Source organism: Hipposideros armiger, unplaced genomic scaffold, assembly GCF_001890085.2.
Source record: "Hipposideros armiger isolate ML-2016 unplaced genomic scaffold, ASM189008v1 scaffold_451, whole genome shotgun sequence".
Taxonomy (NCBI): Eukaryota; Metazoa; Chordata; class Mammalia; order Chiroptera; family Hipposideridae; genus Hipposideros; species Hipposideros armiger.
This window is the reverse complement of record NW_017731801.1, coordinates 990,120-1,004,620: the sequence shown is the minus strand read 5'-3', so window position 1 is coordinate 1,004,620 and position 14,501 is coordinate 990,120. Positions and strand designations below refer to the sequence as shown.

Below are 14,501 nucleotides of genomic sequence, written 5' to 3'. Positions count from 1 at the left end.
CACTGAAAAGTGTGAAGGTCATTCCTAGGGCTACTAGAGATGCCCCGTTGCACAGGATGCTCACATCCTTAACACTGTTTTATAATTAATCATCTTTTTCCTGTTTTAAATATTCTAATCTTATTTATTCAATTACCAGTTTTCCAGTTTTCCATGTTTGTTTTCCCTGTCTCCTTTTGTGTGAATCATATATTTATATCCTTTGCCCAATTATGCATTTCAGAAAAGTTTGAAAAAAGCTACCAACCCCTTCCCTAGCATGTTACATATTTTTCCATTTTTAAGTTTTCCTGTTAGTTTTGTTATGTTAGATTTTATTTTACAGCAGTTTGAAATTTTATACAGCTGTGTTTGTGTTATTGTAAACCATTCTGTTGTTTCAGTTGTTAGAAAACATCATGTGTTGGGATAAATGTTTTATGACCAGATGCTTTATTTTTGAAAAATAACGAACACTTCAATCCATCTTGTGCTTTTGTCCTAAAGAGTGGAACACATTTGTTTTTCTTCATTGAGACTTAATTTCAGCCCCATGCTTCCGAGATCCTTCAGCCAATAAAAGACCACCCCATCCTGGGGTGGCCTGTGTTCCTTTATGCTAATTTTGGTTTTCAAAAATCTTCAGACTTTTAAAATATTGGCAAATAAAAACAATTGTGAGAACAAACACCATGCAAACCTAACAACAGAACAATTTATTTGTTGGTCAGATTTAGCTTATGAGCCGTCAGATGGTACCTTTTGATCTACACAGCTTTATTGCCGTTCGTGTCCCTTCAGTGTTATGATTGTTTTGTTATGAATCAGCTCATGCCTTTAAAGCTGACCTATGATTTGCTGCTCTTCACACAGTCACCAGCCCCTGGGATAGCTATGGTAGAAAGCAGAGAGATCCAGTTCAGACTTCTCACGATGCCACCTTGTTTTAAAAAACATCCACGCCTCTCCCTTTCCAAGGAATGCAATATAGATAAAACACGGCAACCAGAATAACTATCCACTCTATAGCCTAACAGAGACAATCAATAGCATAAGTGAAAAATGAAATTCTTAATTTTGAAAAAATTCCTGGAAGATTTTGCCTTGTGAATTCTTCTAAAGCATGATTTAGAGGACAAACCAACTGTTGTAAGGCCATAGTTTTCCTATGTTTCAAAAAGTAAGTGTCTAGTGGTTTGGGGGTTGCAACATATGGTAGAGAGCAGACACAATCCATTAATACAGGGTTCATAACAACATATCGTTACTGATCTCTATACCCTCAAAGGATATTTGTTGCTGTTATCAGTTTAATCTAAATACTGCCATTTATTTTTCAAGATGAGATGAATGTGGAAGATGACGTAAGACTTTTTTGCCTAATACTGGGGGTGCCAAAAATATGTATACACATGACTTGTAATCATCTTTTGTTATCGGTAGATATTGAGTATTACAATTTTAATACAGTATATATTGCAATGCATAGAACCAAAGAGGTGAGGCTACTTGACAAGCAATTAACCTCTTTTGTGAAAACTGAGGCTTGATTTGATTACATTAATGAGACTATCAGAAAGAATTTTATACAGGTAAATATAGGAACCATAAAAATAAGGAGCAATGGGGCCGGCCGAGTGGTGCATTGATTAAGAACTGACTTGGGATGCCAGAGGGCCCCGGTTCGGATCCCACATATGAGGGCCAGTGATACTGCCCTCTACAGCTAAGATGCTGAACAACAGCTCGACCTGGAGCTGGGATGCCGTGAGTTGCCTGCAACAGCGTAGGCTGCAGCCCCTGCTGCAGTGGGTTGCCATGGGCTATCGTGTGTAGCCAGCCGCCAGTGTGAGTGGCCANCCCCGTCTAAATTCAGCTGACCGGAAAGTGGGCCCAGGGTTGCCTTAACAACCATAACTTGATGGTCCTGCAGAAGCTGAGGCTCAGAATGGCCAAGTAACATGTCCAGTATCACATAGCTGGTAGAGTTCAAACCTAGAACTGTCTCCACAGCCCGTACTTTCAACCATTAGGCTATATTGTCTAGGATAGTATTAAATATCCATGTCTCAGGAGGCTGTAAAGGGAAGCCAGAGTCGCTGTATCAAAGCTAGGAGGGCTCTTGCCGATGACTAAACCCAGACACCTCATTGTATAGAAGGTTGGAGGTGGGCAGGATGAGAGAGGAAGCAACTTTCCCATCCACAGAGTGGGTGCAGAAGAAGTAGTTGGTTGCCTATTAAGCATCCATTCTCCTGCCTTCTCCTTCCTAAGGGACTCCTGCTTTGGTTTAGGTCACCCTTCTCAATGGGAGCATAAGTTTCAAGTGAAGCTGTTCCATCACCAGGGGTTGAATTTTGGCCAATGAAATATGAGGAAGTCCACTAGAGGGCTTCTGGGAAGGTTTCCTAGCTTCTAAAAAGGGCCACAGGAAGATACCTGAAGATATCTATGAAACCCAGGAAATGATGGAATGAGAGGCAGTATTAATACTTCTATTATTTACTATGTATGGTGCCAGGTTTCTTACTAGGTGTTTCCATAAATGATCTTTTATTCTCAGAACAAAGTGGCAAGGCAAGTTTTATCATATCCATTCATAGAGGAGGAAACTCAGACTCAAGTGTAGGTAAGTCACTAAGCTATTAATTGGAGGAGCCAGGATGCAAACCCAAAAATGCATGGTTCCAAATTTATCATGCTTTGTGTTTTATATTTTCACATATGAATAAATAGGGTTGTGTTAGTCTCCAAAAGTATGTTCCCCTCTGTGTGCCCAGGTGGAGTTAGGTTCTGAGTCTGTAGAGCCCTGTGCCCTCAGGAGCTTGTCCTAGGAGTCAGATGGTCCCTTCAGCTGACATCTAAGTATGATGGTCTTCTGAAATGGCAGTGGCCTAGAGGTATGCCTGTGGTCAGGGAGGTGCAAATCATTCTGTATTGCTGGCTTTGTTTGGGGACATGACTGGGTGTCTCCTTTTTTCTTGTCTAATATCTTTTTTTNATGAATGAATGAATGAATGAATGAATGACTTTGTCTGGTAGCAGAGTAAAAGAAGGTAAGGCCTTTCTGAGCTTGGTCTCCCTTTCTTCGGTGCAATTGCACTCCACATCATAAAAGAACACACGGACAGCTCTGTGCTTCTTCAGGTCTCCAGAAAGCATTACCTGGATAGGGCGCACCTGACCTTATGCCTGGCTTAAATATAAAACTTAATTACTTAGGCTATTCCAAGGGAAGCACTCAGCTGTCAAGGTGGCTCTCAACATACACGGGTTTTCAATTTAAAGCAATCTACAGTCATTAACTTTCCTTGCCTCACCATAAGTTTCATCAGATTGAATAGCAGTGACATTTGAAATTGAAAAAAGGAAAGGATAGGGATGAGAGGGGGCAGGAAGACATTGAGATGTGACCTAGTTGCCAAGAGCAGAAAAGACTGTGTTAAAATGTATCCCTCCCCCACCCACTTTGGGTTTTTAAAAATATACTGGACCAGCATTGAAGCTTCTTGATGTGGCTTGTGTGATCTCTTTGGATTTCAATGTATAGTTAACTAACCCTTCCCCACTGACCCCCCCGCCTGCCCCCCACACACACCCAATTAAGAGAGGGAAGAATGGATCTGCCATGAGAAAACTCTGTTTTCTCAGTGAATAAATATTAACAGGTTTCATATTAGATGCCCATTTTGATGGATTAGGGCTGTGGTCAGGAATGATGAGCCCAGATTAGAGGCCAGCTTGTTCACTGTCCTCTGTGTCCCAGGATCAATGTCTTCAGCCAGTTAGGTTAGAATTCCTCTCAATGAAACTGCTTGAGAACCACAGCATTCTCTAAGCTGGACATGCCGCAGGGAGTAAGCTTAAGTCATTTGCCGAAGGTCACTCAGCTGGTACATGGTAGGTCCGGGATGAATATTATAACTACCATCCACTCTGCACCTATTATGTGTACAGCACTTTTATGTACCTGATGTCTGTTCCTTACACCATGTCAGAAACCTCAAATATTTCTATCTCTGTTTTGCAGAGAAGGAAACTCAGAGAGGTTAAGTAATTTGTGTTCATGGTTTTTTTTGTTTGTTTGTTTTTNCTGTTCCCCTTCCCCCAATTCCCCATCACTGTTCCCATCCCCCCAATTCCCCAATAAAAATCTTTAAAAAAAAAAAGAACAGATAAGCAGCATAGCTACTGATTTCTTCTAGCCTTGTTGAAGGAGTGGGGGAAGACGGGGCTTATGACCACGTTAGTAATCTACCACAGGGCAAAACAAAAATAGAAACACTCTATAAAGTCCTTGTTTCCATCCATATAACTGAATCAAGACTTTATTCCTGGACTCTTACTTGCTGGGAAGAGAAGGGGAGGGCCTGCAGGGGGAGGAAGAAAAGGGAGGGATAATTAATAAAGTCTTCATTCAGTTCCATGGATGAGAATGAAAACACAGGGACTTAATAGAATGATTCTGTTTCATTTTGCCCTGTGGTAGTTTTAAAAAGTGGTCACAATCCTTTGTTCTTCCTTTTGTCCATGCCCCTCTGTAATGGGACTTTGCAGCTCACCTTTACCAGGGGGTTTCAAGGGGAAGAAGTCTGCTTTCCCTCCCCTTTGAATTCAGTCTGGTCTCATGATTTGTTTCGGCCAATAGAAAGTGGCAGGAGTGGCAGGTGGCAGGTCCAAGCCCAAACTTTTAAGAAGTCTCACACACTTCCACTGTCCGTCTCAGAACCCAGCCACTGCGTGTGAACAAGTCCAAACCAGTTTGCTAGATGATAATGGGCCCTGTGGAGAGAGTCACCAGTCTTCCCAGTTGATCCCGCTGAAGCCATCAGAGACCAGCCAGCCCCTAGCGGCTTCCCTGCCACCCCCAAGCTGGCTGCAGACATATGAGCAAATGTAGCCAAGATCAGCCAAGTCTGGCCCAGATCACTGTAAACGGCACAGCTGACCCATCGATTCATATGCAACTCACTGTTGTTTAAAACATTAAGTACTGAGATAATTCTCACACAGCAAAAACTAACTGATACATGCCCCAAGCTATTAAAATACACAAGCACATTCCAAACCGCCCTGTAGTTCTTTAATGCTTCTGGTAGTTTCATCGCATAAAAAATGAGCCGGGAGCACCAGAGCTCAGCTTTTACGTGTCAAGGGCTGGGTAAAAATTCTATAATGAACCCACTTACAGCTCCACTGGCTTAACACCTGGATCGGAGCTGTGGTTATTATAATTTTCCTTTTAGCCTGATACTTCCCTTTAAGTTTCCCTTTAACTCATTTTCTATCGACTTTGAATAATTTCAAAACAATCTTATTTGTGGTATGTGTTCTGTGGTTTATATTTTGGTGTCTCTTGGGGTGAGAGGAAAGGAAAAAGGGGGGTGTATTAGAAACCCAGTGAGGTGAAGGATAGACCAAAAGTTATATGAAATCATATGTTGAATGAAGCAAGAACTATATATAGTCTCTTGTAATATCTAGTTTTCCCTCTGATTTACATAAAAAAGGAGTGACATTTACTTTCATACCACGAGCCAAAATTTCTCAGGGCCTTTCCTCAAACCCAGATATGAGTAATTCATTCATTTATCAGATTGCTTTATTCGTTCAATAAATATGGAGCACGCAGGAGAGCTGTCAAGTTGTAGCAGACATGGGCATTTGCATAGATATTCTTCCAAAAAAAGAGGGAGAGAGAGTTTTCAAGCCAACAGAACTAACTCTAGTACCATAGTATGATTCAGAGTGGGGAAAACCTGGGGGTAGGGTGTCTACCCATTTTCCTGGACTGTCCAGGTAACCACAGAAATCAGGTAAGTAGATATAGCCTATCTGGCTTTCTCCAGAGCTGTGTACATGGATCTGGGGACATAATATAGACAAATAAACAAAAGCTGGATTCCATGACAAACCCTAGTTGCTAGCATCACAATTGCTCTGATAATTGACAGGCGGCGCTGGACCACCTACGAATGCAAGATGCTGAGTGTCAGACTTGGTGTCAAATTGGAAGGAATGAGCATGTGACCTTGCTGGCCTATACAGTGTTTAGGTTGAGTTTTGTATCAAGGCTTCCGTCCTCAGCCTTAGAATGTACTGTGACCGGTGAGTGAACTGTATTTAACACTAAAAAAGGAGCAAAACAAGAGTTCACAGAGCAATTATGTAACATTGAGGGTCAAAACTCCACTAGACCACTCAGAAGCGACATGACAGTTGTGGGACCTCAAACAGTTATTGCCTTTGAAAGAGTCCAAGTGAGTGTTGGATTATAGGGAGGAGGCACAGGAAATGTGGGCCCAAGATAACCCATGAGGGTGTATTCTGCCTTATCTCCTCAAAACAAGGAGTTCCCAAAGGGAATTCGCCCAGAAAAGTGGGTAAGTCGAGTGAAAAACACATTTGGTTCTTAATTTAGGCGAGAGAGATGTGAATAGGATTCTCATCACAGTTGGAAACTGGATTGGTGGGCTTCCTGCTTCTATTATGGCTGGAAAAAATGTATTNATCACAGCCCTGAGTTGAAAACCTTTCCTGAGCATCAGATTTCTCATCTGCAACGCAGGAATAATATAATGGTGTCATAGTATTATTGTAGGTTTAAGTGGGATTATACCTAAAGCAATAATTTAAAAAGGCATCTAAAATAGCAGGCCAGCACACAGTAGGTGCTCAATACATTTTGTATCTTGTCTCCTTTACTTTCCCATTCCTATTTCTTTATTGGCTTTTTCTAAGGCAGAAATTTGATTCTGGCTATATGTGTTTTACCTTCTTTGCATGTGATCAACCGTGTTTCAAATTTAAATCCACTTAACAAAAATATATTGAGCATCTACTCTGCCAGGCCCTGTGCCAGGTAATGGGGTTTTCTGTGGTGAACAAGACACTGTCCCTTGAGAAATCTACAGTTTACTAAGAAGTATGGCTTTAAGGATTTATTTGCTCAGTCTTGTATGTTTATCTTGTATATTCAAAAGGATCAAAAGTGATATGCTTGATTTTATTTGTAATTCTGAGGTGGTTTTTAATATGAGCTTTGAAGTGTGTGGTTTTCAATCATAGTTATTCTATTTAATAGCTATGATCTTGGGCAAAGTTATTTGTCTGAGTCACTGTTTGCTCATCTGTAAAATGAGAATACAAATGCTAACTCATAGCATCATTTATAGGATTAAATGAGATAGAACACATGCGAAATAGACTCAATGCTTAGCGCATAGTAGGTACTGTTATCATTATTGCTTACTTTAGGCTTGTCTGGAAAATTCATACAGATGCATGCAGATATATTCGACTATTTGTTTTCTCCACGAATATTTATTGAGTATCTAGTATGTGGAAGGGATACAATAGTGATCGAAAGCAGATACTTTCCCAGCTGTCTCTGTCCTCGTGTAGCTTTCGTAGGGAAGATGCACATGAACTACATGCCTGTAATGTTAAAGGAACGCCTGCGTTACAGATGAGAGCTTGGAGAGTAGGAATTCGATCCAGTCGGAGAGATTCACAAAACCTTTACTGGGGAAGTGGTGATTGAGTTGAAATTTCAAGGAGGCAAAGAAGTTAACTGGATGTGCTAGGCAGGGATGAGTGTTCCAGGAAGAAGGAACTCCACGTGCAAAGGCACTGGGGCAGGAGGAGCACATCAAGCAGGAAGAACTGAAAGNAGGTGTCAGCCGAGTTGGTTCCTTTCGAAGACTCTGAGGCAGAATCTGTTGCACGATTTTCTTTTAGCTTCCGGGGGCTGCTGTCAATCCTTCGCATTCCTTGGCTTGTGGCTGCATTACTCCAGCCCCTGCCTGTCATTACATGGTCTTCTTTCCTCTAGGTCTCCACATGGCCTTTTTATAAGGATACCAGTCCCTCATCCAGTATGGCCTCATCTTATCTTAAATACTTACCTCTGAAAAGACTATTTCCAAATTCTGAAGTCCTCGGGAGACATGAACTTTGGGGTGGACACTATTCAAACCAGTACATTACCACTATTGCTCTTACTTTATGTTCTTACCTTCTGTTTCCCAACTTCTCCAGTTTCCCATGTTCTCCAGTTTCTCTGACTCATTTATGCCACAATTATTAATCCTTACTAGGTTCCAACTATGTACCAGGCATTGAGAACACGATAGTAAACAAAGTCTTTGCCCCCAGAGGTCTTACAGTCTGATGAAGGAGACATAAACTAACAAATAATAATCTGATTAAATATATGTTAACAAATTGAAATGTTTATAAATTATGATAAGTGCTATGAAATAATGTGAAATAGAAAATAAGATTTTAAAGGGAGACATGATTCAGATTGGATCAAGGACAACGACAGACTCTGAAGAAAGGAGGTTTCAGCTGGGAGTTTATAATGAGAAGGCATTAGCTGGGTAAGTGTCAGGGGAAGAGTATTTGAGGAGGAGGAAGCAACAGTGTATGCAGATACTCCTCAGGCAGGGGAGCCACGGGGGTACATGTATCTAAAAGGACCATTATGGTGGGGCTGTAATGAGCCAGAAGGGAAGTGGTATGAGGTGAGGCTGAAGAAGTAGGTAGGGTCACGTCCCACAGGTAGGTCATGTTCAGCATTTCAGATTATGACCTAATTAACATGGGAGGCCATTGTAGGCTTCTAAGAAGAAGACGGATCTACCATGCAGAAAACAGAGAAAGGCCCGAGTGAAAACAGAGAGACCAGTGAGAAGACTTTTACAGTGGTCCAGGCGAGGGATAATGGCTTGGACTAAAGCGATGACAGTGGAGATGGCAATAAATGGGCATATTTGAGACATATTTCATAGAGTGGAAGTATACGGCTTGTTGATGGATGTAGAAGGTGAGACATGGGAGGCATTAAGGATCCCTGCTAGTTTCTGGAATGAGTAACTGGATGAACAGTGGCGCCATTACCAAGCTGTGATGCACAGGAGGAGGAAGGGTAGATTTAGGAGGGAAGATCGAGGGTTCAGTTTTTGACAAGTTAAGTGTGAGATGTCTGTGGGATATTCAAGTGGAGATGTCAAATAGGACATTAGATATGTGATTCTGGAACTCAGGAGAAGTGTCTGTGTTGAAATACATATTTGGGAGCTACTGGCAAATATAAGCTATTTGAAACCATTATTGTTGGCATTTTGTGTTTTTCTTTTAAATGTCAGGCTGACCTTGTACTGGTTTATTTGGCTTCTCTTTTAAATACCCATGCTCTGTGACTCTTCTTATACCTTTTAGTCTCCTATCTTAATCATCCAATTTCTGGCTCACTTTGCAGGTTTCTTTATAATTACATTGTAAAGTCAGAGCATTGCAATAGAAGGAAGTAGATTCTAACTATTTGTGTGCCTTGACAAATCACTTAGGATCTCTAGGTATTAGTTTCCCATCTGTGAAGGAAGGAAATTGGTTGTTTTCGGTTAAAAAAAAATTCTATGATTCTGTAATCTAAGGATTACAGAAGGTTAAGTTATGTCTATTTTTCTAAATCCACAAAGAATTCATCACTGGACCCCTGGAAGTTAGCTCTGATTAGATCTTGAATGATATTTAAAGTCCACATCATGACCAGCACTGTAAATGCCATTTTCAGATGCTATTGCTGTAATTCAGAATAGCATTTCTTCTGCCCTTGTGGATACAACGTATAGGGGGAAAGTAGAAATTCAGACATTTACTTATCAAAATAGCATCACCTTTAAATCCAAGACAAACACGTCTCACTGCAAATTCCTGTAGGAATGAGAACTGTTCGAGTGAAATTAGGAGTAATCCAAATATCACGGTGAGTGGTAGTGGATGTAATAGTTTGGATGATTGACCAAGGCACAGAGAACAGCACTTCCTCATATTCTTCAAGGTAAAGCTCTACAGAGCGTCAATTCTATCAGCAGTTTTTTTCTTACCTCAGTGACAGCGAAACTTCTCTTGCCACAGGGAACCACCTTGTACCACTTGTCATGCAGCATATCCATGAACCCATGTGACTTGTATTGACTGATCAGCTCGGATATATTAGAGGTCAGTGGAGAGTTGGGCGGGAGACCAATGCCGTATCCTAGGAGAAAAATATAATCTCAGATGAGTTTTTCACCTACGAGATTCCTAAGAGGTTGGTGTTATATTTGTGCGGTTGCCATCAGGCCTAGTAACAAGGGTATGGTGAACTGTCACCATCTTGCCTTCAAGGACTCAAATATATCCAAGGTATGATTACCTTAGATCTGCTGCCTCTCTGAGTAGATGAGTCTGGAAAGGAGAAGAATGGGCTGTGCGTAGTGTACAGGTGACACATTGTATTCCAAGGCCTTCTGCCCTTCCTTTCAAGATATTTCTTAGAAGCCATCTTTGAGGTCTTTACCGGGGCCAGGATTCTCTATCCACCTCTCCTAGAACCCCTCCTCTGGACCACAAATACCCAAAAGTGGGCTAGTCATAATCTTTGGTTTATGACATATTCTCAATCATTGGTCATGCATGACCCACTTTTGCTTTTATTTTGTTTATTAATATAATAAGACCACCTGAGCATACAATATNTTGCTCAGAGCTCACGCTCTAACCAACTGAGCCACCTGGTCACTCCTTCTTGTCTAATATCTTGCTGTCAACTTCGAATCACTTGGAGATTTTGACTTGAGTTAACCACGGTCACAACAAATGGTAGAAAACACCTAGTGATTGTTGCTTTGCGCAGTTCTAGCAATTGGTGTGCTTGCTTTCGTGGCTGAATTAACTCAGCTGACCTAGGTAAGTAAGCCTAAGAGTATTTCTTTTAGGAAAAGCCATGCGAATCTTTCCAAATAAAGATAAAAATGCCTGCCTTACGGGTTTGTAGTGAGACCCAATGAATTAATGTCGCTAGTTTAGTTTCTATCGTATGGTAAGAAACAGAACGCAAGTTCTCTAAGTCCCCATTTTCCTCTTTGCTTCCTTCAAATCTTTGCTCAAAGATCATCTTCTTTGTTCATTTTAAAGATTTTTATTAAAATATAGTTAATATGCAGTATTATATGTTTCAGGGATACACCATAGTTATTCAACATTTATAGACTTAAAGAAGTGATCACCATGATAAGTTCAGCAACCACCTGACACCATATAACGCTATCATTATTGACTATATTTCCTATGCTGTACATTTCATCCCCATAACTTATTTGTTTTATACCTGGAAATTTGAACCTCTTATTCCCCTTCACCTTCTCCTCTCCCCCTGACTTTTAAAAAATTTTCAATTACAGTTGACATTAAATATCATTTTATATTAATTTCAGGTGTACAGTGTAGTCAATAATCATCTTCTCAACGAGGACTTCCATGACTGCTGCCATCACGCTTATCCTTCTCATCTTGTAAATACTATCTAATTTTTATGTAGTATGTCTATTGTGTATTGTCTCCTCCTGCTACAATGCAAACTCTTCAAAGGCAGACATCTTTGTCTCTTTTGTTCAATGACATATCCAAAGTTTGTAGGACAGTGTCTAGCACCATAGTGGGTGCTTGGTAAATACTGTTGGACAGGACAAGTCCATGCTTCCAGGTGCTCTAAGTTCTCTGAAGCATGTTGGGTAGGTCATAAAGAAGCAGAGGATATGAATTACATGTTAGTGCACCCCAAAAGGCTTCCANGTAAATTGAGCCAAGTCACAAAATTAGTCAGCCAGAGAGAGCAGAAAGAAAAGGGACCTAATATTTATTGACTTACTTATTTTTTTGCACTGAGATAGGTATTATAACCACAATTTATAGTTTAGGAAACGGAAGTCCCTACAGCATTTAAGTGACAAAGCTGGTCTAAAAGTGTAAACCTGGGCTCTGTCTGCTATATAGCAAAACAATAGTTACAGCAACAATACTTACAATAACTGAACGTGGCAGGTGTTTTGCTAAATGATTTACGTATGATACCTAAAACCCTCAGGAGTTCCCTACAACACAGGTATCATTCAGTCACTGACATCAGTGATGAGGGTCAACCCCGCAGAAGGAAAGATATTTGATACGTTGAGTCCCCTCTATGTGCCAGACATCTTCGAACTACCACAGGACGGAGATGGGAGGGTTGTCCTGGCCTTTAAACAGCCTGAGTTTAGGGAGGAAGCAAACACGCATACCCCACGATACGGTGATCCATCCCCCACCCACCTGGGTTTTGTGGAGAAGCTGGCTCCTGAGATGAGATTTAAAGTATGAGGGGTAGAAAGGAGAGGTGCAGGTGGAAAAATAAGCAATCGAAGCTGAAGGCAGCGGAAACAAAAAAGAAGTGACCTTCTGGCATGGTGATTTAGGGGTGTGTGAAATAGACTGCTGTGGCTTGGGGGTGGGGTGCATGAGGCTTGTGTCATGAGGGAGAAACAGGGCCACACCAGGCAAGCCCTCGGGTGCCAATGCTGGGAGCCTGGGTGTCATCGTTTTGCTGGGGGCTACTGATCATCATCATCATCATCATCATCAATATNTTTCATATCGTGAACATTTATAGACTCTAAGACCAGTAATTCTAAGTACATTCCCAAAGAACTCTTCCACAAGCACACAAGAAGATATATACGAGAATGTTCTTAAAGTCCCTGTTCATAATAGCAAAAATTGGAAACGACCCAAGTGTTCTTTGACAAGAGAATGCGTAAATAAATTGTGGAATATTGACACAATTGGAATATGATATGGTGTGAAATATATGAGCTAGAACACCATAGCAATAATGTAGATGACTCAGCAATATGATATTGAATGAAAAAGGTCAGTCCCAGAAGATTGCAACATGAATCAGTTGTGTAAATGTAAAAACATTAAAAACAAAACAATATATCTTTAGAAGTTCATATGTAGGTGATTAAAGTATATTTAGAAAAAAATCAAGGAAATGATAAATAAAAAATCCAGGATAGTAGTTGCTCAAGACAAGAGTCAGGTGGATGTAATTTGTTGTGAGTTTTATTAAGGAGCTTGGGCCCTATATCCTCACTCTGTGGTGGCTTTATTTTCTTTCCAAACTGTTACTACATTGTTAATCTCTTTGATGAGCCATGTAAAAGGCTAATTACCTACATTTTATCTTTAGCTATTGGATAGCAGAGTCAAGAAAAAGATGCTTTGCCCTCAAGATGACTGAGAAAGATAAATTAAAAATATAGTTCTTTCCTTTTTTACAGAGAAAAACTAAAAGGCTGTCGCAATGCAAAAGATATTTACTGGAAACAAATACCTACTATAATTATTGTATCTTACAATTTGTTTCAAGGACATTAGTTTTTGTTCCTTTCTTATTGCAGATACATAAATTACAGAAATCCTTCTTTAAAAAAAGATGAGGCCTGAGGTGTGTATAACCAATAAAAGAATTCATAAATAATGCAGAAAAACATGTTGAGCTTTAAAGAGCTGTATGTTTTCTTTTCCCTGATAATTTTGTTTGTTCCCTAATAATGGCAAGTCAAGGAAATGATGACAATGTCAAGAGCATGATTAGAATTTTCCATAAAAAAGCTATTTTGAGTGCCTGTTTTGTGCCCAATAGTTTTGGTTTGAAAGGCAAGACTGACAATAAAAGGCTTTATGTGGGCAGCCTGTTCTTTTGCTGATGTTATCATTAAATAGCATTTTTTTTGTAATGAGTAACTATAAGGAAGGAAGCAGTTTTCTTTAGAAATGTTTATTATAATGACTGCTATTGACAGTTCACATACATTCCTTCAGTACTTATTTATGTGCCAGGCACAATCCTAGGCACGCATATAATAATATTCACTGGCTTCCTGATTCACTCACACAGTCATTCACTCTTTCCACAAATACACTGCGCGAATAGGCACTGTGTTAAGTGGTCGGGATTTAGCAGTGAGCAAGGCAGATACGGTTGCTGCTGTCGCGTTGCGTTCACTCTATTAGGAAGACAGATATTAAACAGTGCACTGCATGATTATTTCCTCACAGCGAGACAAGGGCCATGAGGGAGAAGAACGGGGGCATATGCGAACTATGCGCACAGAACGCAGGAGGACTTGGAACTATCTGGTGAAAGTGGGTTGATGGTTAGGATAACTAGGTCAGGTTTTTCCGAATATTATTGTATTTTTTTTTACAAGACAATACAAACTATTGCATTATAAAACATTGTAAAAGATACAATAACATTCAGCCCCTGAAACAAGAGTTTTCAACAACAACGAAAACAATAACTTCTAATATTTATCAAGGGCTTACTATATACCAAGTCCTGCTGTAGAAGAAGTTTTTACATACCTTACCCCATTTTGTAGAGCCCGCATTAGACCAAGATTGTGCACTAGATTGTAGCATACAATCCAGTTAAGTCGCTCTGGGATTCTAATAATAAGAACTAGAACATCCTGAGCCCTACTGTGTGCCAGACAGTATTCCATATGTGTCTAATCCCTATATGAACCCATGCAGAATATGTATCACAGTATTAAAGACTGAATAAGGAAACTACCCAGGGTCGCAAAGCTAGCATTTGAAAGTAGGTCTGTTTGAGTCTAAACCAATGCTCTTTCCACTGTATCTAG

General features: G+C 40.3%; 1 protein-coding gene across 1 annotated transcript in view; it reads right to left on the bottom strand.

Moving 5' to 3' along the window:
• GRIN3A (glutamate ionotropic receptor NMDA type subunit 3A) overlaps positions 1 to 14,501 on the bottom strand; it is a 148,731-nt gene that overhangs the window by 21,432 nt on the left and 112,798 nt on the right. Inside the window, exon 6 of the mRNA XM_019665742.1 lies at positions 9,873 to 10,024. Coding sequence (XP_019521287.1) covers positions 9,873 to 10,024 — 152 coding nt within the window. The remainder of the gene's footprint in view (positions 1 to 9,872; positions 10,025 to 14,501) is intronic.